The sequence below is a fragment of the Alexandromys fortis genome, unplaced genomic scaffold, assembly GCF_014885135.2.
Source record: "Alexandromys fortis isolate MF-2015 unplaced genomic scaffold, M_Fortis_MF-2015_v1.1 scaffold_136, whole genome shotgun sequence".
In the NCBI taxonomy this organism is placed as follows: domain Eukaryota; kingdom Metazoa; phylum Chordata; class Mammalia; order Rodentia; family Cricetidae; genus Alexandromys; species Alexandromys fortis.
Window position 1 is genome coordinate 2683845 of NW_026068024.1, and position 20938 is coordinate 2704782.

General features: G+C 43.1%; 1 protein-coding gene across 2 annotated transcripts in view; it reads left to right on the forward strand.

Annotated features, from left to right (window-relative positions):
- Fez2 (fasciculation and elongation protein zeta 2) overlaps nucleotides 1-20938 on the forward strand; it is a 39853-nt gene that overhangs the window by 4203 nt on the left and 14712 nt on the right. For both annotated transcript variants that reach the window (XM_050163475.1, XM_050163477.1), the window contains exons 2-5: nucleotides 3497-3605; nucleotides 11300-11416; nucleotides 13170-13311; nucleotides 15445-15713. In XM_050163475.1, the coding sequence (XP_050019432.1) occupies nucleotides 3497-3605; nucleotides 11300-11416; nucleotides 13170-13311; nucleotides 15445-15713 (637 nt within the window). The remainder of the gene's footprint in view (nucleotides 1-3496; nucleotides 3606-11299; nucleotides 11417-13169; nucleotides 13312-15444; nucleotides 15714-20938) is intronic.

Here is a 20938-nt window from a genome sequence, read left to right on the forward strand (position 1 = left end):
TTTAGGAAGTGGTTCCCTGTGCCAATGCATTCAAGTGTACTTCCCACTTTCTCTATGTTGAGGTCTTTGATCCATTTGGATTTGAGTTTTGTTCATGATGATAGATATGGGTCTATCTACATTTTTCTACATGTTGCTATCCAATTATGCCAGCACCACTTGTTAAATATTCTTTCTTTTTTTCCATTTTATATTTTTTACTTTTTTTTAATCAAAGATCAGGTATTTGAAGATGTGTGGATTGCTATCCGAGTCTTGTATTTGGTTCCGTTGGTCTTCCTGTCTGTTCTTACGCCAATACCAAGTATTGTGCTTTTAACTGCACAGCCAGCTTTCCAGCCTCTATTCGTTTTTATTGTATATGTCTAGGTTTTGCTTGTATGTACATTTGTGCACCACATGTTTGCTTGATACCTGTGGAGACCAGAAGAGTGCATTGGATCCCTGGGCTGGGAATTCAAACCCAGGTCCTGAAAGAGCAGCTAAAGTGTGCTTAACCTCTGAGCCATCTCTCTAGCCCTGTCTTTGATTTTCATAGCTTTCCTTTTATGTGGTTTTTATTGTCTTTCATTTACTTGTGTTGAAAAACAAGCCCTAGAAAGGTGAAATTATTTGCTAAATTTCATGTAGGTCATGAGTAACAGAAGATGGCATCAAGCCAGCCCTTTTACTTTCCTTATCTTCATTACTGTTTGGAACTAGGAATGACAGTAACGGTGCTGGTTTGTGGACAGTGGAGTAAACAAGAAGTGAGTAACTGTTCTTTAAGCTGAGTTTTCAGAAGGTGGAGCATGCAGCTCACTGTTCCTAAGTTGGGCTCACCTATCTTTGTAGCCCTGGACAAGTGCTGAATGTTACAACGTTATCTGTTTGGCTGCTAAGCCTTCCTCCAGCCTTTGGCACCCTTGCTGTAAGGACAGGTGGTCTGAAAAAGACGCCCTCCAGGTTGATGCACACTGTACATAACATAACAGTGTGAGACAACTGTCAGTCCTTTCCTTCTCTTCTCCCCTACACCCTCCAGAAAGCTGGGCCCCAGATGGAAGAGCTGGAAACATGTCAACTGTTCTCTGAAGGGCATTGAGAAAACACTGGCAGGAAGAAAAAGGCAAGCGCAACAGTTCATTAGTCCACTAATCAGATAGGACAACCATCAGTTTCACAAAGACAGCATCCTGACCTGGGACAGTGGGCAGTTTTACTTCTCAAAATGCTGTAGGTTTTTTTTTTTTTTTTTTCAAGACAGGGTTTCTCTGTAGCTTTGGAGCCTGTCCTGGCACTAGCTCTTGTAGACCAGGCTGGCCTCAAACTCACAGAGATCCTCCTGCCTCTGCCTCCCGAGTGCTGGGATTAAAGGCTTGCACCACCACCGCCCGGCTCCTGATATGTTTTTTATTAGTGGTGTGTTAGTAAGAGTACGCGTGAACTAGGGCTCACTCCCCCTCGTCTCCTTCCTCTGGTGTTCTTGGGCTTTGTAGGGTCCTTTCCAGCTTCTCTCAGCAGTAAGGAAATCCCTTTGCCTGATTGCTGCCAGGACTTGGATCTTTTACTTAACTTCCTTGAGCTTTGCTTTCAGTTTCTGTCAGTATGGATTGTACTGTGGCCCAGGATGGCCAGGACAGTGTCCCCTGGAGCCGCTGTCTATAGGACTTTGCCTGGGAGGGAGCTCTCCCACCAGCTGTTTATGACAGGTCATAATATTTGTGATAAGGACAAGGCAGCTCACACGTCTTGACTAGAGAATTCTGGAAATCTTTGCGGGAAGTTGACCTTATGTCCTTCCAGCTACAATTGTTCTGACCTTGGGAGAGGGAGAGTGCCGGCCTTGTTTGTTGGCCTTGTTTTCTTGGAAGCTGGAGCCCAGAGATACTCCTTCCTGGAGAGAAACTCCACTGTCTGTGTCTTGTAGCTTCTTTGAAGAAGGGTGTGACCAACAGGCAAAGCAGCTCCTCCAAACCTGGGCCTCCTCACCTTTTACAATAGTCTGTGGCCTTGGCCAGGGTTAGGTATATAGTCAGTGTTTGAAAAGTTGTGGCCCAGGATGGTCAGACTCAGCAAGTAGCTGCCTTTGCCTCCAGTTCTGGTTCATTGACACTGGAGAACACCAGGTTCCAATTTGTAGGGGCATAGACCCTGCTTCCTAGAGCTTTTTGGGTTCATATTTTTCTTGAGGTTGATTTGGCTTTGGAGGCCACACACCCCTTGGGTTGTTATACTTCTGGCAGCTTCTTTTCTTTTTTTTTCTTTTCATAGAATTTTGTTTATTAAATCAAGTATGTTTCTTTTCCTTTTACATTTTTGCCCTTGCTAGGGTTGTTTGCATATTGATTGCTGACAAACTTGGATAAAAGAGGCTTATCTAAATACTTCATGATTTATTACTTACAATTAGATACCTGTTATACATTTTAACTTTAAAAAATGTGACAGTTAGTGTTGTCTCCCAGTAAGTAGCTCAGATGTGTAGTGTTTAATCTCTCTTGCCCTAACTAAATTTTATCATACTGATATCCCATAAAACATCATGTTGTACTATGTTGATGATTATTTTGATACCAAACCCTATGAAGTCTGCTGTCTTTTTGTCCATTGTGGTTTGTAATATTTTTCAATACGATTTGTTTGAATTAATGTTTAAAATGTTGGATCTGGAAAAGATGCCCACTTCATGTCTAAGCTTCATCTTGTAGCAGAGCAACTGATACCCAGGCAGGTTAGGAACTTGCCAAAGGCTGGCTCATTATTTGAAGGGAAATAAATGTATAATTCTGTTTCTTGAGTCCAAGCCAAATGTCCCTTCACTTTACCCCGTCACCCCCAAACCCAGATGCTGTTTGATAAGGTGGCTAGTTGTGTTGACTGTGTAACTTGCCTGCACTGTGATCCCTCACTGTCTCTCCTCTCCTCAGCCTCAATTCTTACCCTGTTACATTACAAATAGATATCAAACCCTGTTCTCACACTGAGATGGAATCCTTGCTCCAGAGAATATAGCATGTCTTTGGAAAGCACAGCATGTTTGCTTTGTGTCTCTGGAGACAGTCCTGAGATTGTCCGTGTTTCCTGGCTCTTCACTTGGAAAATGAGGGTAATAAAGGGTTCTGCTTCTAATGTAGGTTTTTTTTTTTTTTGCTTCTAATGTTTTTGAGGATTAAATGACTCTGTATGTTTTCGTGTCTGTGTCTTCATTTATCTATCTACACTGCTTTTTTTACATTTAGTTACTTATTGTGTGTGTGTGTGTGTGTGTGTGTGTGTGTATGTGTGCTCTGTCATTCTTCTGTGTGTGTAAACTTCTTGGGACAGTGTCCTGCACATAGTCAGTCCAATTAGGATTTTTCATGACTTTTGTTGTTACTTTTCTAAGAAACAATGCACGTTCTGTTTTTTTATTTTAATTTTTAACAATTTTTTACTCTGGGTCTTTTTACTGGATCTTTAATAAAAGCCACGTGGAGTGTTATATTTCACTGATTGCTGTTTTCTTCTGTTTAAGGATTTGGAATGCTCTGACCGATAATTACGGGAATGTCATGCCGGTAGACTGGAAGTCGTCCCATACGAGGGCTTTGCATTTGCTTACTCTGAACCTCTCAGAGAAAGGGGTAAGTGCGGAACTGGACCCAATGACTGTGCAGCGGTGCTGATAGTGGGACGGTAGGGGCAGCATCTCTTAGCACAAGCTCGTGGAGCTTCCTCTTGTTTTCAAGCCGCTGTCCAGCCTACTCTTGCCGCCTTGGATCCACTACCGTCCCTTTGCTGGTGCGATCATTTTTGCATGGCTGCTAAATTCTGTCACCAACGATCTCCATTTCCTTCTGCTTATACAACCAAACTGTGTGTGTGTGTGGTTTTTTTTTTTTTGGTTTTTCGAGACAGGGTTTCTCTGTGGTTTTGGAGCCTGTCCTGGAACTAGCTCTGTAGGTCTCGAACTCACAGAGATCCGCCTGCCTCTGCCTCCCGAGTGCTGGGATTAAAGGCGTGCGCCACCACCGCCCGGCTACAACCAAACTGTGATAGAGTGAGAACACTCCGAATCCTCCTGTTTTATTAAACATATTTTGGGGGTATTAGGATATCAGTAGGGAGTAAATGGTATGTAATCTAGTGATGCTGGGCACCACGTATATTCCTGTGATTATTAGGGAACCATCAAAAGACATTTCTGTTCTTGACTTTTTGTGTGCATGTATGATCTGTACACTCATGTGTATATGTGTGTGTGAGTGCTCATGTGCATTTATCTGCTGGTTAGCATTGGGTATTCACCTCAGTCGTTTTCTGCCTTACCTTTTAAGATAGGTTGTCTTATGAATCTGGGCCTCACTAATTCAGCGAGGCTGGCCGGCCAACTAGCCAGCCCTAGGTTCTCTCTCTCTCTCTCTCTCTCCCCCCCCCCCCCAGCACTAGAATTATAGGTTGCATCCCACTGTGCCTGGCTTTTATGTGGGTGCTGTGGATCTGAAGTTAGGTCCTCATGCTTGTGTCTCCCCACTTTAGCACCCGGATGTCTTCCCATTGCTGATTTTTGACATTTTAATGTATGTCCATCCTGATATTGTCACATTAAGATGCCTTGTGTGACAAGCGGAAAAGAATGATTTGCAGTAGACATTAACAGAGCTCCATTAAATAGCCAAATTATTTAAATTTCAGACTCACCCTGTTTTAAGTTCTAAGTTCTTCAGCAGAGCAGTGTGAGAGCATGTCAGATCCCCTGGCACTCTGTTTCATTCAATGCAATGGTGCCATCACAGGGAACGTAATGCTGTGGGGCTGTCAGTGTGGTAAGCAGTGTTGTTAATGTTTCGTGAATTGATTTTCTTAAATATGTCACTTGCAAAAGCCGTTACTTTCAATGTCTAGTGGAATATAAGATTCTGACTCTGTTTGCCAGAATTCTCGTAGCTAACCAGCCTCACTGCTTCCTCCTGTCATTAACTCCTTTAGGCTTTGCAGGTTGACCTGACACACATTTACTAAACAGGACCAGACCTAGATCGCTTTTGTTCCATCTTCTGTTTATTTAGGGCTTAGCTGTCATTTGGGACTTTGTCCAAGTTCCCCTGCTTCTCTGAAGCTTCCTATTACTGTTTTAGCCTCTGCTGATCTCATGGAATTAGACAATTTTAGGGTCTCTAAAGGACACTTAATCCAGCCTCTCAGATGGAAGAAACCCCACCTACAGCATCACTGACAGATGGTTTCTTCACCATGGCCCAAATCCTCTCGCGGAAGAAAACATGCCCCTGCGTAGAAACTGGAGAGCCTGCGGAGATGTGAACTTTTACAGCGTTTGTTTTCTGTCCCCACAGGGCAGCGTCCATGTGTCTTTCAAATCATCACGGTGCTTTCTCACTAATCATGTTTCTGTTGGCGGTCATTAGATTGTGACTTTCTAGTAACTGACTCTCTTGAGTAAGTAGATGAACTGAGACTTCCACTTTTTCACTGAGACTGAAGACAGAAACCACGATGGAAATTTTGCCTTGTTTTAATTTAATTTTTTTAATTGAAAGGATTCATGAGTATACTTTCTTTTTTTGAGTATATTTTCTTATTGACATTCTAAAAAAGTAACATAAAACAGTGCATTTCATAGCTTGGAAAAGAAGCCCAAGAGCTCCATGATTCAAGTACTCCGACCTGACTTCACTGAATAAAATATCAGTCTCGTATTGTTCCTCTGTAACTCCACTCCTTTTGTGTCCCTCGGGCGCTCTTTGTAGTGTCCGAGTATGTCTGTGGCCATGCTAGTGACGAGTAAAGACTTTCCATTTAATACTGGGACTCATGTGGAAGGCTTTCCCTGGGACACACGTAGGGTAGGTCAAATACACGTGACGATCACTCGGTCAGTCGTGTGCCTTGCTGTGGCTCTTCTTCTGCTGACAGAGTTAGAGTAGAGCTCCACCCCCAGAAAGATCATCTCTGCACAGAGTTCCTGAAGAACTGGTGTGCACGAGTCAGGGCAGAGCCATCGTGGGACTCTTCGGTGCTGTACAATTAAGAAAAAATGTAGCCTAGGAGAGCGGTGCCATCATCGTCGTGTTGGTGCTGTGTTCTTTCCACGACTGAGTACAATTTGGGTTCTGAAAGCGCTCTTTGCACTACCCTCCTTATAAAATGGGGTCTTTAAGGGGAATTTTTTTTTTCTCAAGAATAAGAGAATAATTTGCTTTTTTGTGTTAATATTCAGGAAAACAACAGTTAGATTTCATTTTCTCTCACTGACGGTCATGGCACACATTTTTCGCATTTGTTGGGTCCTTTCTAGAAGCCTGGCACATTCCACATTCTTTTATGGGCATGTTTTTTCCATTTGCTGTGTGTGCAGTTGAATGCAGGGCCACGGTAGGATCAGCTGTGCCTCACCCAGGCATGGGAGGAGTGAAGGGAATCTTGGCTTGAGGAAGGCACACTCTGCTCGCTGGGAGGGTGACTGAGGAGCCCCTTGTCAGTCAGGGGTTAGCTTTCAAAGGCCTCATCATTCTCAGCCCTGGTGTGGGGGAAAATGGGGAGTAGGCCTGGTTCCCTCTCTGGAAAGATGATCTGGGATCATTATTTCTGTTGTCATGGAAATTTTGTAGTGCAGTGTTTTTGCATTTCTAGTGTTTGGAATCTGTTCTAGATGAGTGCTCCTGCTTACTATGCTTGGGCGAGGGAATGCTTTCATCATTTTGGCTTGGAGTGTCTCTCGTGACCTTCCCTTTCCTCCTTGCGTACAATTGGATGTTACTTTCCTCCTCCTCTTCTCCATCTTCCCGTCTCGACTGGGTCTCAAGTAGCCCAGGTTGGCCTTGAACTTGCTACCTAGCTGGGGATGAAGTTGAAGTCCTTCGGTCTCATCTCCCCAGTGCTGGAATCCTAGGCGTGCCCACCATGCCTGGTCCACAGGGTCTGTTTTCTAGTGCATCTTGGTATCTCCCAGAGTAGAAAGAGGATGGATGTGATGTTTTCCTTAACAGTGATTTTAAAATTAAAACTTTATTTATAAGCCAGGGAAGAAAAAGAAAACAAAATTCTAATGTTCAAGCTACAGGGAAGGATGATGGGGCAGGTGAGTGTGCGGCGTGAGAATACTGACTATGGGTGTCATCCTGTATGCTCTGATCACACTGTGACCGTACCAGCTCCCTTCCCCCACCCTGCACTTTGTTTCTATGGCAGTGGACTCAAACTCTCATGAAGAGCCTAGTCTCTGAACCTTTCTCACTGGGATTAATTATCAGAAGTACCTGCCATCATTTAGTAGCAAGCACTACGGGGCCAAGACGTGAGGGCTGCTCCTGCCCTGCATCCTCAGTGACTAGTGCCACTGCCGCCACCTTCAGCTGCTGTGCTAGCAGATAACCTTTTGACTCAGTTTGCTTTCTCATGGATTTTGCGCCTTGGCCTCCCCAGAGGATGAAATTGCACTCTTGCTGTCCCCCACTTTCCAGCTCTAACCGACAGGCAGACTTTCCCTCCTCCTGCTCTCCCGGTGTGAGCCTGTCAGAATCCCCGGGTAAGTTCATCTGACATCTTGTGTGAGGCATACTTACCACCGTCACATGTCGGTCAGCCTCGCAGGGACATACACCTCATTTCGATAATGTGCTAGCGGGACCCCAGCTTCGTAAACTCAATCTGACCCCACATGGCGCTGCGTCAGTGAATGTGGGCAGGAAAGAAAGCTGACTGCAGTAAACGGTTTCCGAATATACCCCAGATCAACTCAAAATGGAGTGTGTAACGAATCCTAGGTGTTGCTGCCAATGTTCACTCAGTGCATCTTGTGACTTTACTGCAGCCTTGGTTCTGAACACAGCTTGTGCACTCTGCCCTGCACGTGCCACCTGTGACATCTCGGCTCAGATCCGGGACTGTTGCAGTAAACATGCATTGCAGTGTTTTCACTGTGCATACCAAGTTTTCTGTTCCTATAGAAACGTAATTGTTTGATTACAGAAACCAAGAACGTAGTATTTTCCTTTTTTTGTTCTGAACCAGGCAAGTATCACATCGGTGTATCTTCGGATTGTGATGTGTCAGAATGTTGGACTTTAATAACTATTGTTTGAGTTGCTAACGAGCTCCCATCAAAAATTGTTCAGCGAATTTTGGCTTAGGATTGCAACAGGGTTTTCAGTAGTCGCTGGAATGGCCCTAAACATGCTTCTGCTCCTTTGTACTATATATTTGGCATTCTTAGCATTGAGGATTATAAAATCAAAATCTTGATTGAGTCTGAAAAGCATTGAAGATAGGTTGTGTCTTGGGGGTATCAAATTTTTAGCTAAGATCTAATTGGTATGTAAAAATAAACATATACTCCACTAGTCTGCAGATTTGGTTTATTCTTATTACATGGAAAAATACACCTCTACCAAAAGAAATGTTGTAAAATACATTTCTAAATTTCCTAATGTCTTATTATTGGTAGATGGTTTCTTTTTTTATATAGATACAAGGGCATGTGAAAATTTTTTTGAGTTAAAAGGGGGTGGCAAGTAGACAGTTTAAGAGACCCTGAGTAGACAATTGTGGCTGTGCAGTAGCCGTTCTAGTGAGAATGGGTTGCTCTCTCTCACCTTCCCAGACATCCTCTGTCTTGGCAAGAATGACCTTGGCTTCTGCCCTTGTGTTTGTCTCCCGTTTCCTCCCCAGTCTCCTGTGGGTATCTTTCTGAGAACGGGTGCAGGAAAGGTAAATTCTTTGAGTACTGCACATCTAAAAATGTCTTTATTTTTAGCTTCCGCCCAGTTGTTCAGTTGGCTGGACATTAGATTCCAGGCTCCAGGATGGATTTTGTTTTTGAACAGGGAAATTGCATTGATTGGCTTTTGGCATCTATTGTTGCTGTTGTAAATTAAAGTGATGTATTAATTCCGACTCTTCTGTCTGCTCTTTTTCTTTTGTCTTTGACACATGGTGTTCTGAAATTTCGCGGGGTGTGTATGTCAGAGTCCGTGCTGCCAGGTCTTTCCTGGCCTAAGATGCTGTGAGAAACAGAAAGAGGAGGCACATTGTCCCCGAGGGTCTGCAGGGACATACTGACGGTAGACCTGGTGAACAGAAAGAGGAGGCACATTGTCCCCGAGGGTCTGCAGGGACACACTGACGGTAGACCTGGTGAACAGCAGGCTTTCCCACCCTCCCTTGGGAAACCAGCATGCCTGTGGCTCCTTCCTATGCCTTTTTCATTCACCGGCCTTACCCTGGCTGACATTCATCTGAAAACTCCTGTGTAAGGAATGGGAAGGCTCTAGGGACCTGCATCCGCTTCATTGTATCCTGAAGTTTAAATATATCCTATGTACTAGTAAATAAAATCATTTTTCCAGATGAACCTCCCTTCCTCCGAGTACTGGGGTTTGAACCAGGGTTTTAAACAGGTCTGTCTACAACTGAGCTAGATCTCTAACTGGCCTCGTACTTTTCATTTTGAGACAGAATATTACTGAGTTGCCTAGGATGGCTATGAGCTGACTTGATCCTCCTGTCTCAGCCTTTTGCTGGCATTACAGGTCTCAGTTACTATACCTGCCTAAAGTGTGCTAATTTAGTTATGCTAATGTTATATTTATAAGTGGTCAAATATTCCCTATCCAAAATGCCTCAAGTCTTTCAGATTTTGGATTTTTTTTTAAATTGGGATATTTGTAGGCATGTACTGAGATATGGAGATGGCATCCAGGTATAAACATAATTACATTTCTGTGTCGCATATACCTTATATACATAGTCTGATGGCAATTTTATGTAATACGTTTGATGCACCTGTGTCTTGAGTACAGCATTCATATGAGGAATTTCCCCCTGGTGACATCGTCCTACTTCTCAAAAAGCTTCTGATTTTGGCACATTTGAATTCTAAAGGTTTTTATTTATTTACTTAAAAATTTCAATTACAGTTTCTTGGCCGTTTGTATAATATAATAATTGATTACTAGATCATCTTAATGATGTACTATGTAATGTAATGGCACGTTTCTTTTCTTCCACAGGCCTTGTTGCCCCTTGTCTCACTGTGTGCTAATTGCTCTTGGAGAATAGAGTTCTAATTTTAGTTCTGTTCACCAAGAGAATAGTCATGTGACAATAGGTGACTGACTCATAGCCAGCTAGCTAGATAATCGTTCCTTGACTCTGTTGCTTTCCCAGGTAGCTCTTCAGTTGCTATTGATACAAAACTCAGTATTCCTAAAGGGGCTGTTTATATTGGGTTGGGTAGGCATAAGGGAAACTGACAAGGCTTGATACAGTACCCCAGGCATGGCAACAGCTACTGGATGATACAGTACCCAGGCATGGCAACAGCTACTGGATGGTGCAGTACCCAGGCATGGCAACAGCTACTGGATGATACAGTACCCCAGGCATGCTAACAGCTATTGGATGGTGCAGTACCCAGGCACGGCAACAGTTACTGGCACTTTAGCAGCCCCAATATGAAAAGGAAAATAGAAGTTTCTATAGTCTGGAGAGATTTGCTGAGAAGAACTCTGCCTGACAAGAGCTGTGGTCTTTGGTACAGAGCCAGAGCTGACAAATGGTGTCCTGGCAAAGAGGAAGACAGCAGGGTGAGTGCCCAGCTCACTCCTTCTCACCTTGCAGTCTCCTGGTGTGCGCCAGTGATATGTAACCCAGAAGTCAAGGGCGTCCTTAGATCTGGTCCATATGGTCAGCCTCCTGGATACAGAACATAGAAGCAAATGGAGCTGAGGTGATTGGAGACCCTCCAGCAGAGTTAGGCTTAAAGGTGTTTTAGGAACCTAGAGGTATTCTGTCTTCTTTTGGAAGGAGGGATGTTCATTTGGGAGGACTGAATGTCTCATGGATGGCTCCTGCCTGCCAGGATGTTGACTACTTTTATTCTAAGTATTTGAATATTAGAAAGTAGTTTGTAGATGGCTTTGTAGAATTGAAACACATGCCAGTTTGTCAACTATGTACTCGTTGCTACCTTCTGTTCAGTCCAGTGCCTTACAGTTTGCTAATAAATACTGCATTTTGTTTTTCCTTTTATCCAAGTGTTAGTTTTTATGCTGCTCTGGTAGGTGCTGCTTCTCGAAAAGTAGCTCTACATTTGTGTGAGACCATAGGGTGCTTGCCGACCTTGTCATTTTAAAGTTTGTCCTGTGCTGTACTTACTGCTACTGGGGGAGCACACGGTGTGGCTTGATCTAGGGTGACTCCCGACTCCTTTCCAAGGAACAGTTCTACTGCGTGTGCTTCCTGTTGCTTCTTTAGTACAGAAATGTTGACATATGCATCAGAAGGACTTGCTGTTAAATGGGGGTGCTTTTGTTTTTAGATGAGTGAAGGCTTACTCTTTGACACCTCAGATGAGGAGGAGCTGAGGGAGCAGTTGGATATGCATTCGATCATCGTCTCCTGTGTCAACGAGGAGCCCCTCTTCACTGCAGACCAGGTATGGGGGTGAAGCAGAACCCACAGCCGAGAGCCATGTCTTACTAAAGCTGCAGATGGTGCTTATCAGAACTACTGCACTTGCCCTACACTGTGTGGCTAATGCAGCCTTAACGTGAGTCTTCAACGGAGAGGCAAAAACAAGGTAGATGCTATCCAAGGAAGTGGTGAGATTTTTATGCTCAGCATTGTCTGTGACTGATTACAAGTTACTAATGGAGGGTTATTGCTTAACCCCCACCCCCACCAAATAATCAGTAAGTTCTTTTACAAGGTGACCCTACATGAAAGAACTGGACGGTATTTGAGTTGGTATTTTTGTTTGTTTTGGAACTCCCTATGCCGACCAAGGTGGCCTCAAACTACAGAGATCCACCTACCTCTGTCTACTGAGTGCTAGAATCAAAGGCTTGAGCTGCCATGCCTGGCTCTGCCAGACAAATTTTTGTAGAACCCTGGGTAAGAATCTATAACAAATAATAGAAGCATCTATTAAACATCGTAGAAAGAAGCAAACATTTCACCTGTGTAGCACCATAGTCATGTCAACCCTGGGTTCATCTGAAACCAGTCAAGGCAGTCTTGTCATTTCTGAACACCCCCCACCTCTGTGGTGTCGTCCAAGTGTGACAGCAGAACTTCCTGAAATAAAATGTTCCGAGGCTACGTGGGCTGTGAATTCTGTCACGCTTTATTTTTAGGCAGGGACGAGAAGGTCAGTAAGGAGATACGTTACGGCAAGGTCAGAGGAGTAAATGTAACGCTAAGAATGTCCTGATGGTCCAGCTTTCCCTCGTGCTTGGATTGTTCTAGGCTGGAGCCCTGGTGCTGGAGAGAGAGGGAATGCTGTTCCGGAGGGCATAAAAACCCAGGGAGAGATATGACCCGGAGCAGTCCCCTCCCCAGAAACCAGCTCTATAGCCTTGAATGTCTCCTGTCCTGCTGACAGTCCCTACTTGGGAAGGCTTCCTCCGTAGCATAGTCCTTTCCCAGCTGAAGAGCTACTGATTACGTTTTCTGATTCCTAGGTACTGTCACGTGTACTCATGCTATTTTATATTTTCATTGAATTGTGTTTTTAATTTTTTTGTCAATGATTAAATGCCCTCTCACTCCTTTAAGGCATAGTTAGTACCTTTCTGCTATCTACAGTTGCCAGAATCGAGTCCCTCAGTTTTGGACAGCAGGTCATAGTTTAATTAAAGGCATGTTTATTTCTAGAATTATCCTTCTTTCAGCTTCCTCCTCATCTGATTCTGTTTTCAGTAATTTAAAAATACCCCCTTTGTCTTCCACTGAATTAATATATGAAATTCTTTAGCTGCTAGAGAGCTACTTCCTGCTTTATATATGGATATTTTTATGAATATTACATTTTGTGAGTTCTGTGTCAAAGTCTTGGCTAATGTAGATTACATTTATGTTGAGTGCATGCATGTGGTACAGAGTACATTTTTTCTTATTTACCATCTTTTAGCTATAACTTTATTATCTGGTCTGCATAAATCATGTCACCATTTTCCAGACATGTGTAGATGTATTAGCATCTCCAGAATTGAGATGGACATACCAGCTCATATTCTGTTTAATTTTGTGTTCATATATTCTAAGTAAGCTCTGTTCACTTTTCCATGTGTTTCCTGCACACAATAAGGACTTCACACACTTCTGCTTGGGTACTCCGGTGAGTGCTGTGGTACAGGCAGGCTTTTCTCCTGTGCATTCTATTAACACTGGTATATGTGTTTTGGAAGGTTATTGAAGAAATTGAAGAAATGATGCAGGAATCACCAGACCCAGAAGATGATGAGACCCCCACACAGTCAGACCGGCTCTCTATGCTCTCCCAGGAGATTCAGACTCTGAAGAGGTCTAGCATGAGCAGCTATGAAGAGAGTAAGAGACCTATCTTAGGTTTTTTTTTTTCCCTGCATGAAACACCATGGCCAAAAAGGAAGTTGAGGAGGAAAGAGTTTGTTTGGCTTACACTTCAGCATGGCTGCTCATCACCGAAGGAAGTCGGGACAGGAACTCAAACAGGGCAGGAATCTGGAGACAGGAGCTGATGCAGAGGTCAATTAGGAGTGCTGCTTACTGGCTTACTTCCCATGGCTTGTTCATCCTGCTTTCTTTTAGAATCCAGGACCACCAGTCCAGGGTTGGCACCACCTACAATGGACTGGGCCCTCCCTCAGTGCTCATAAATGAGGAAATGCCTGACAGCTGGATCTCAAGGACTCATTTCCTCAGCTGAGGCTCCATCCCCTCATGACTCCAGCTTGTGTCAAGTTGACACACAGAACCAGCCAGTACAAAACCCTCCTTACCTCCGTCTCTGTGCCTTCTGTCTATGTCCAACACATAATGCCATCATTTCTGGAAAGCTACCCGTCTTCTTGGGTCCTCTGGCTGTCTGGTTCTTTGTACATAATTTGGTCATTGTTCAGGACTGTGTTGTATTTTCTTCAGACTCTGGATTAGTTTGCTGGGGCTTTTGGAAGAATTTACTGCAGCCTGGAGAGCTTCAACAGCCTGAAGTTATTTTCTGGTTGTTCTGACAGCCTCAGGGCCAAGGTTAAGGCTTAGTTGTTTCTCCTCCCTTGCCTGTGGGTGGCCATGCTTCCCCTGGCCCTCCTTCCGTACATATCTGTGTCTACATTTCATCTTATAAGACACAGGTCACACTGGACCCCACTTCAACTGTGTCTCTGTAAATGCACCAAATGCTGGTGTATTCTGCAGTGCTATGGCCTAAGACTTCAGCATGCATTTTGGAGGGAGACAGTATAGCCCATAAAAAGCAAGATGGGTGTATTAATTGGAAATAATTCTTATGTTTATAAATAGTTGTCTTTGATGGAGCTCTGAGGAATTTTGGGAAATGAAAGTTTGTCAGAAGGGGATCTGTGTTTCCATGGGAACACTGAACTGTGAATACTGCTGTGTGTTCGGTGTCAAAGAGGTTCTGAATGACTGTACCCAGCACGAGAATGCTCTGTGCATCTGTGACTGTCGCCACGCCTGGTTCCATGCTGGATAACACCCTTGTGATCTGGTTTGTATTTGTGGCCTGAGCAGAGGTCTAGGGCTGGACTGCCTCAATCTTTTTGTATTGTATGGCTTCTTTTTAACCTGTGGAAGGTCCTCTGACACACCTTTTGGTGGGATGTGGCCACAACTCTGTAGATAAGCCCTTAGCATTGCTGGAGTCCTGATTGCAAAATCTAGCGTGGATGCATGGTAAGATATAGGGAAGTATGCCTTAGTTAGGTCACAGTCCTGTAACAAACAGTCCCTTAGCCTGGGTGGCTTGGACAGTGAGATTTACCTTCTCACGGCTCTGTAGTCCAGGTGTTAAAATCCAACTCCTTGGCTTGCGATGTCTTCTCCCTGGGTTTTCATGTGGTCTTCTTTGCCTTCTGCCCGATAGTGTCTTTATTCTGTAAGGACAGCTGTTGCATTTGGATTAAATTTCGTCTAATAAACTCATTGTTATTGGATGACCTTTCTAAATCTCCCCCCCCCCCCCAGCTCATCCAGTCTTGTGTTGGGACTCCAGCAGTGACCTCCCATGCTAGCTGGGGTGACTCCTGTGGACTGTCCCTCCTTTCATTTTCCTGATCTTCAGCCAGATGCACGAGAGGGGGGATATAAGATTAAACAAGCATTGAGTTTAGTCTTTGAGTGTGATTCCTCCCCTTCATTCCTGCTCATCTTGTCTCTGTATGTCAGCAGGCAGTTTCTGGACCCTTCCTCTCCTTCTGTGTTTGTTCTTTCTTCACACCAGCTTGATTTCAGTCTTGGCTATAGGACTCTTCATGGGATGTTTGATTTATATACATTAGAAATTGTGAGGTGTTTTCTCATCTTAGCTGAGTGACATTGCTTACTCACCTCTGGGCTTCTGAGAAGATCCCAGACAGCATAATTGCTTAGACTTTGATCTTGTTCTTTGGTTTTAAACACCCCACTATGCTGCTTCGAGACAGGGGTGTCTCAGTATTCTCTGTTCTTTGTTTCTGGTCACAGGAGTGAAAAGGCTCTCGGTGTCCGAGCTAAACGAACTGCTGGAAGAAATCGAGACAGCCATCAAGGAGTATTCTGAGGAGCTGGTGCAGCAGCTGGCCCTGAGAGATGAACTGGAGTTTGAGAAGGAAGTGGAAAACAGCTTTATTTCTGCTCTGATTGAAGTGCAGAACAAGCAGAAAGAACACAAAGAGACAGCCAAGAAGAAGAAGAAGCTTAAAAATGGCAGCTCTCAGAATGGGAGGAACGAGAGAAGTCACATGCCAGGCACAGTAAGTGATACTTGCAGGAGGCACCCAGTGCTGCCCACAGGCCGCCCCAGCCCAGCTGGTCAATAACAGTGGGTCTGGCGGGTCGCACCTGTGAGAGAGTGTGCGCCTAATCAGAGCGCCACAGGGGTCTTTTGCTAGAACACATTGTTTCTTCACGAAGGTGTTTCCTAGTGATGCCTATTGCCCTGTCTGGACGCCTCAGCACCCGAGTGTGTAGTGGGGACGTGAGTGGAAGGAAGAGCAGGAAGGGAAGGATGTCTTCAAGTCAAGAGGACTGGCCAGCAGTCTCTCCTGACTGCATCAGATAGTAGGACGGCAGTGCGTGGTTTTATTTTCTTGGGTTAAACGTCATCATAAACGCTATCATTTTTCCATGGCCAAGTGGGGTCTTGTATCTTCCCGCCCCGACTTTGCGTGTGAAGAGGAGTTGGTTGTATATTTAGAGTATGACGGTTGGGTGAAGCAACTCAGTTTTCTAAATGATCATTTTTGTCAATCACGACATAACATAGTAATATGTGTCACAAACTGGTTCTTAGGGCTTAAAGTAGTATCCATTTTCTCTTATAGTCTGGAATTATTTGCCAGAGAATGCAGTCTCACTGGCAGATGCTGATGGAATCCCAGGAAGTGAATCAAGTTGCTGGGTAGCTGGGTCAACAGTGGGTGGGTGCACATAATTTTACCACATACCCATTAACGGGATGTGAATAACTTGTGAATAAGTTCACATTTCCTAGTGTGGTGTCCATTTGTAAAAATTTAGAAGGAATAAAACATATAAATTCACTGTGAAGGATTCAGATGTATCTAACTTTTGAGAAATACCAATATTGATGGAAAGGATGTTCATTTAGTCATTTTTAATGATTATACTGGAGGGAAAGCATTTGTTTGGCTATTCTGTCCTGGAAAATAATTTACTTTAAAATATCAAAGATATTTCCATTTTGCATGTAGTATATTAATAAAAACAAATCTTTTAAATTGCCCTATTATGGCAGTGGGGATTAACTGAAATGCTTAGTTGCTAAATCCTAGCATGGGTGGTAATTTCTGAGTAACCGCTGTTAGGGCTTACATGCAAATCTTCTATTTATTGCTGTTAACACTTGGCTGAGAAAAACAAATTTATCCCTACAGGGTTTTAAAGACTTCTTTCTGTAATTCCCATATAAATAGGGTTAGTGTGGACCCATTGTGTAATTTTGTATGGCATTTATACCGAGAAATGGATTTGGCAGGACAGTATGGGGGTTATAGTTAAACCTTCATTGGTCTTGAAATAGGGTCATACAAGACTCCATGTATTTTTTCATAATATTTGAACTCATGAAGTCGCTTCCTGATCCTGATCTACTATTTGTGTCAAAAACTTTAATTAGGACTGTAATGGCATGGCTCAACTGCTGGCACTTGTTTCCTATGTCTTACTGTAGTCTCAAATGCCAGAGAACCATTCCATCTGTAACACAAACAGCTTCAACTGGTGATTTTGAAGATAGTTACAGTGGCTCAAAAGAACAACTACTCCTCCTCCTCTTCTTCTTCTTCTTCTTCTTCTTCTTCTTCTTCTTCTTCTTCTTCTTCTTCTTCTTCTTCTTCTTCTTCTTCTTCCTCCTCCTCCTCCTCCTCCTCCTCCTCCTCCTCCTCCTCCTCGTCCTCCTCTTCCTCTTCTTTCTCCTCCTCCTCTTTATTAAGGTGTAATAAATCCTTAATTGCCAGCTTCGTTGTCTTAGGTTCAGATGATGAACTCTGATGAAATATCTGGGAGAACAGAGCAAGGTGAGACTCTCCACTGTTGTCTTTAGGTGTGTTTTGTTTCCAACTTTTGCTCAAAAAAAAAAAAAATTGGGTGGGGGGAAGTTAGGGCTGCTATCTAGAGCACTAGAAAATTTTATCACTGTGTGATATTTCATTAAATCATATAGGAAACAGTGCAACGTTACCTTCGTTTGAGTTTTCATATTTAAGGTGGTAATATTATAGATGGGGTAAGGTACAATAGTGTGCATCCATTTTTCAAGTTTGTGGAGTATCTTCCTGTGCCAGGCACTGCTCAGCCTTGGCAGGGCCTTCTCAGCTCCTTTCCCACTCTCAGCTGGTGAGGGAGTTGGGAGGAGTCAGTCTTTTGGGGGAATGTGATCTGAGACAGCAGGTGCTTGATGCTTCCTTGTCTTGTTTGGGGCACCTGAGGGTGAGTGGTGGCACTTCTGCTTCTTAATGTGGTGACCTAGGTGACTTTGATGCTTCTTTATAGTTAATTCCATTTTTCTGCAGTGGACATTCTTTCTACCCCTTCTCTCCCCTTCCCTTGCTGTTTTTTTTTTAAATCATCCTTCAAAATTATGGTTAAGCATTTTCTTCCTTTCTTATAACCTTCCTCAGTGACTCTTCCTTCAACACAGAATTGACTAGACTCCTCCTCTCTTGGAGCTAGTATGATTTCTTTTAATTATTTCTAGCAGTACAGAAATACCAATCTTGTGTTTTTGTGCCCATCTCTGTGATGGCTTCTTGAGGATAGGAAATCTAACTTTGCTTTTGTGGCATTTTGGTGTCCAGGATTAGGTATCTGGTACATTTCTGATAAATAAATAAATAAGAGGTTAAGCTTAGATCTGCATTTGTATCTTGAAACTTTGTATTGGGTGGCAAACCCCTAGAGGCTAAGTAGCATATAAATCAAGGGTCCTGGACTGTCTTGAGTCTTGGTCCTGCCACTCTGGAGATAGAGACTTCTGAGTTTCAGAGGGATTAAATGAAATGTTATGTCTTAGATTAGCATGTACCCTTAGTAAATGTTAGTTATTGTATATAATCACCTGCTTGTTGGACATTCTGCTCAGAGATAATGTTATAAGAATCTGACATTATATTATCAAACCATAGTTAGTGCAACTGGATTACTAACTTGGACTCATTGAGACTAATAGAATTTCTAGGTCCAACAATATGAAGTTTTAAGTGGCCAGGTTCTCACACTGTCAATAGTATAAGAGAGACTGTTTGCCAGTATCCCGCAGGAGCAATGGATATGATTAGCCTTTGAAAATGACCTGATCTGGTAGGTAAGTAGTGCTTTGATCTATTCGTATCCCTTCCTGTGTTTCCTATGATGTCCTAATTGAGATGGTTTTTGTATCTGGTCACTAAGTGCAGATTCCTTGGCTACTGCAGTACCATGTTGTGTTGTAATCTTTGGCTCCAATCCCCGTGTCACAGTGTAGGCTCCTCAAGGGCTCATTTGCAGCTTCTGAGTACCTCACCTCATCTCTGGTGTGTACAGACTGACTTCCAGGAGATTCAGATTTTGGATCTGAATTAGTAGTATTCCCTCGGGATTTCTTATTTTCTGGGGGGCAGACTCAGGTTTATATCAGACATTTTCACAGACCATTAACTTTTAGAGGCAGTCCCCTTGGGTACAAAAACAAGTTGAAATATACCAGCCTGTGTTTAAATTCACTCATCCCTGTAGATCCTGAATTATCCAAGTTTGAAAGAACTGTTGTTTACCTGCTTTGTAGCCTGCCTCTGTAAGTCTGGATGGAAAAGGACATACCCTGTGAGAATCCTGACTGTTTCATTTACAGGATACATGGGAGGTTCCTTAGTCTAAGTCTTTGATTGCAAAGATAGGAATCTTTTTAGATATCTTTTCTATTTGGCTAAATCACATTGAACTTTCTAGAGAGTTTAGAGTCTTATTCTCAGCACAGTCAAAATGTATTAACTAGTATAACTTGGAACGCACTACCCCAAAGAAGTTTGGGATATCAGCAAGTGGCGAGTTACAAGTTCTAGAGAAAAAAAGGAAACTCTGTTTTAAAAAGAATATTATCCTAAGTATTTGCTTTTGAGGTGTGAGAAGATGGTTGCTTAGAGCTGGGGGGAGAACTCGGGCTAGCTGGAGGAAACTCTTCCTTGGATATGTATTCTTCCACAATGCCCTGCTTTGTATTTGATGCACCTCTTATTATGACTAATGGCCAATTTAGTTCGTCTCTTCTTGCCTTGTAAAAGTACCCTGAGTGATAACTTTCCATTTAATATTGATCAAAGTAGACATCTAAGAGAAATTTGTTTTCATTTAGACAGCCATTATTAGATCACCTAGAAGTGTTATTTAATTAATCCTAGTTCCAGCCTAAAAGGGATGTTCTGACATATCTACTTGAAACTTTGGCTTTTGTTTGGAAAAATAAAAGTACCAGGGTCCCCTTTCTCCCTTTCTTTAATTTGGATTTTAATTTTGAACATTTGCTAAGGTAACAAAGCAAACTGCTGCTGCCCAAGGGCCAAATCCCTCCTCTGTTTGTTTTATAAATAGAGTTTTACTGGAACACAGCCATATCCATTCATCTCCATAACACCTGTGGCTGCTTTCTACTATGGAGACAGAGTTAAAGCATTTCAGCGGAGGCTGTGTGGCCAGCAAAGCCTAAAATACTTACTGTTTGACCTTTCACAGAACAGTGTGTCAACTCCCGATTTAAACAGACTGTACTTAATGTTAGGGAAGGGACTGGAGAGAGAGGGCTCAGGAGTTAAGAGCACTTGCTCTTTTAGAGGACCTGGGATGAGTTTCCCACACCCTTATCACTTGGTTCACAACCATCTCTAACTCTAGTTTTATGAGATCCAATGATCTCTTTGGCCTCCAAGAGCAGTGCACGCTTGTACACATTTATACATGCAGGCAAGATACTCATACACATAAAAGTCAATCTTTTTAAATATTTATTTATTTATTATGTATACAATATTCTGTCTGTGTCTATGTCTGCAGGCCAGAAGAGGGCACCAGACCCCATTACAGATGGTTGTGAGCCACCATGTGGTTGCTGGGAATTGAACTCAGGACCTTTGGTAGAGCAGGCAATGCTCTTACCTCTGAGCCATCTCTCCAGCCCAATCTTTTTTTTTTTTTTAATTAAAGGGAAAATATAAACTAAATTTGGATTTAAATAGACAGAAATATCACAGTATATAATTTGTATAAAATATTGCCATATTCTATCCTAAGAGTTTGTTGTTTGGCCCCTCTTCAGTAGCCTGAGTTTAGCCTACAAGGTGGCCATGCATTGACCAACCTGTCTTCAAGCCTCACAGGCTCCTGACCCAACAATAGACCTTGGGTCTATGTGTGTCTGAGCCAGTAGCTAAACAAAGGGAGCTGGCAGGTAGATTAGTTGTTTCTAGTCTGGGAATACCTGACAGGG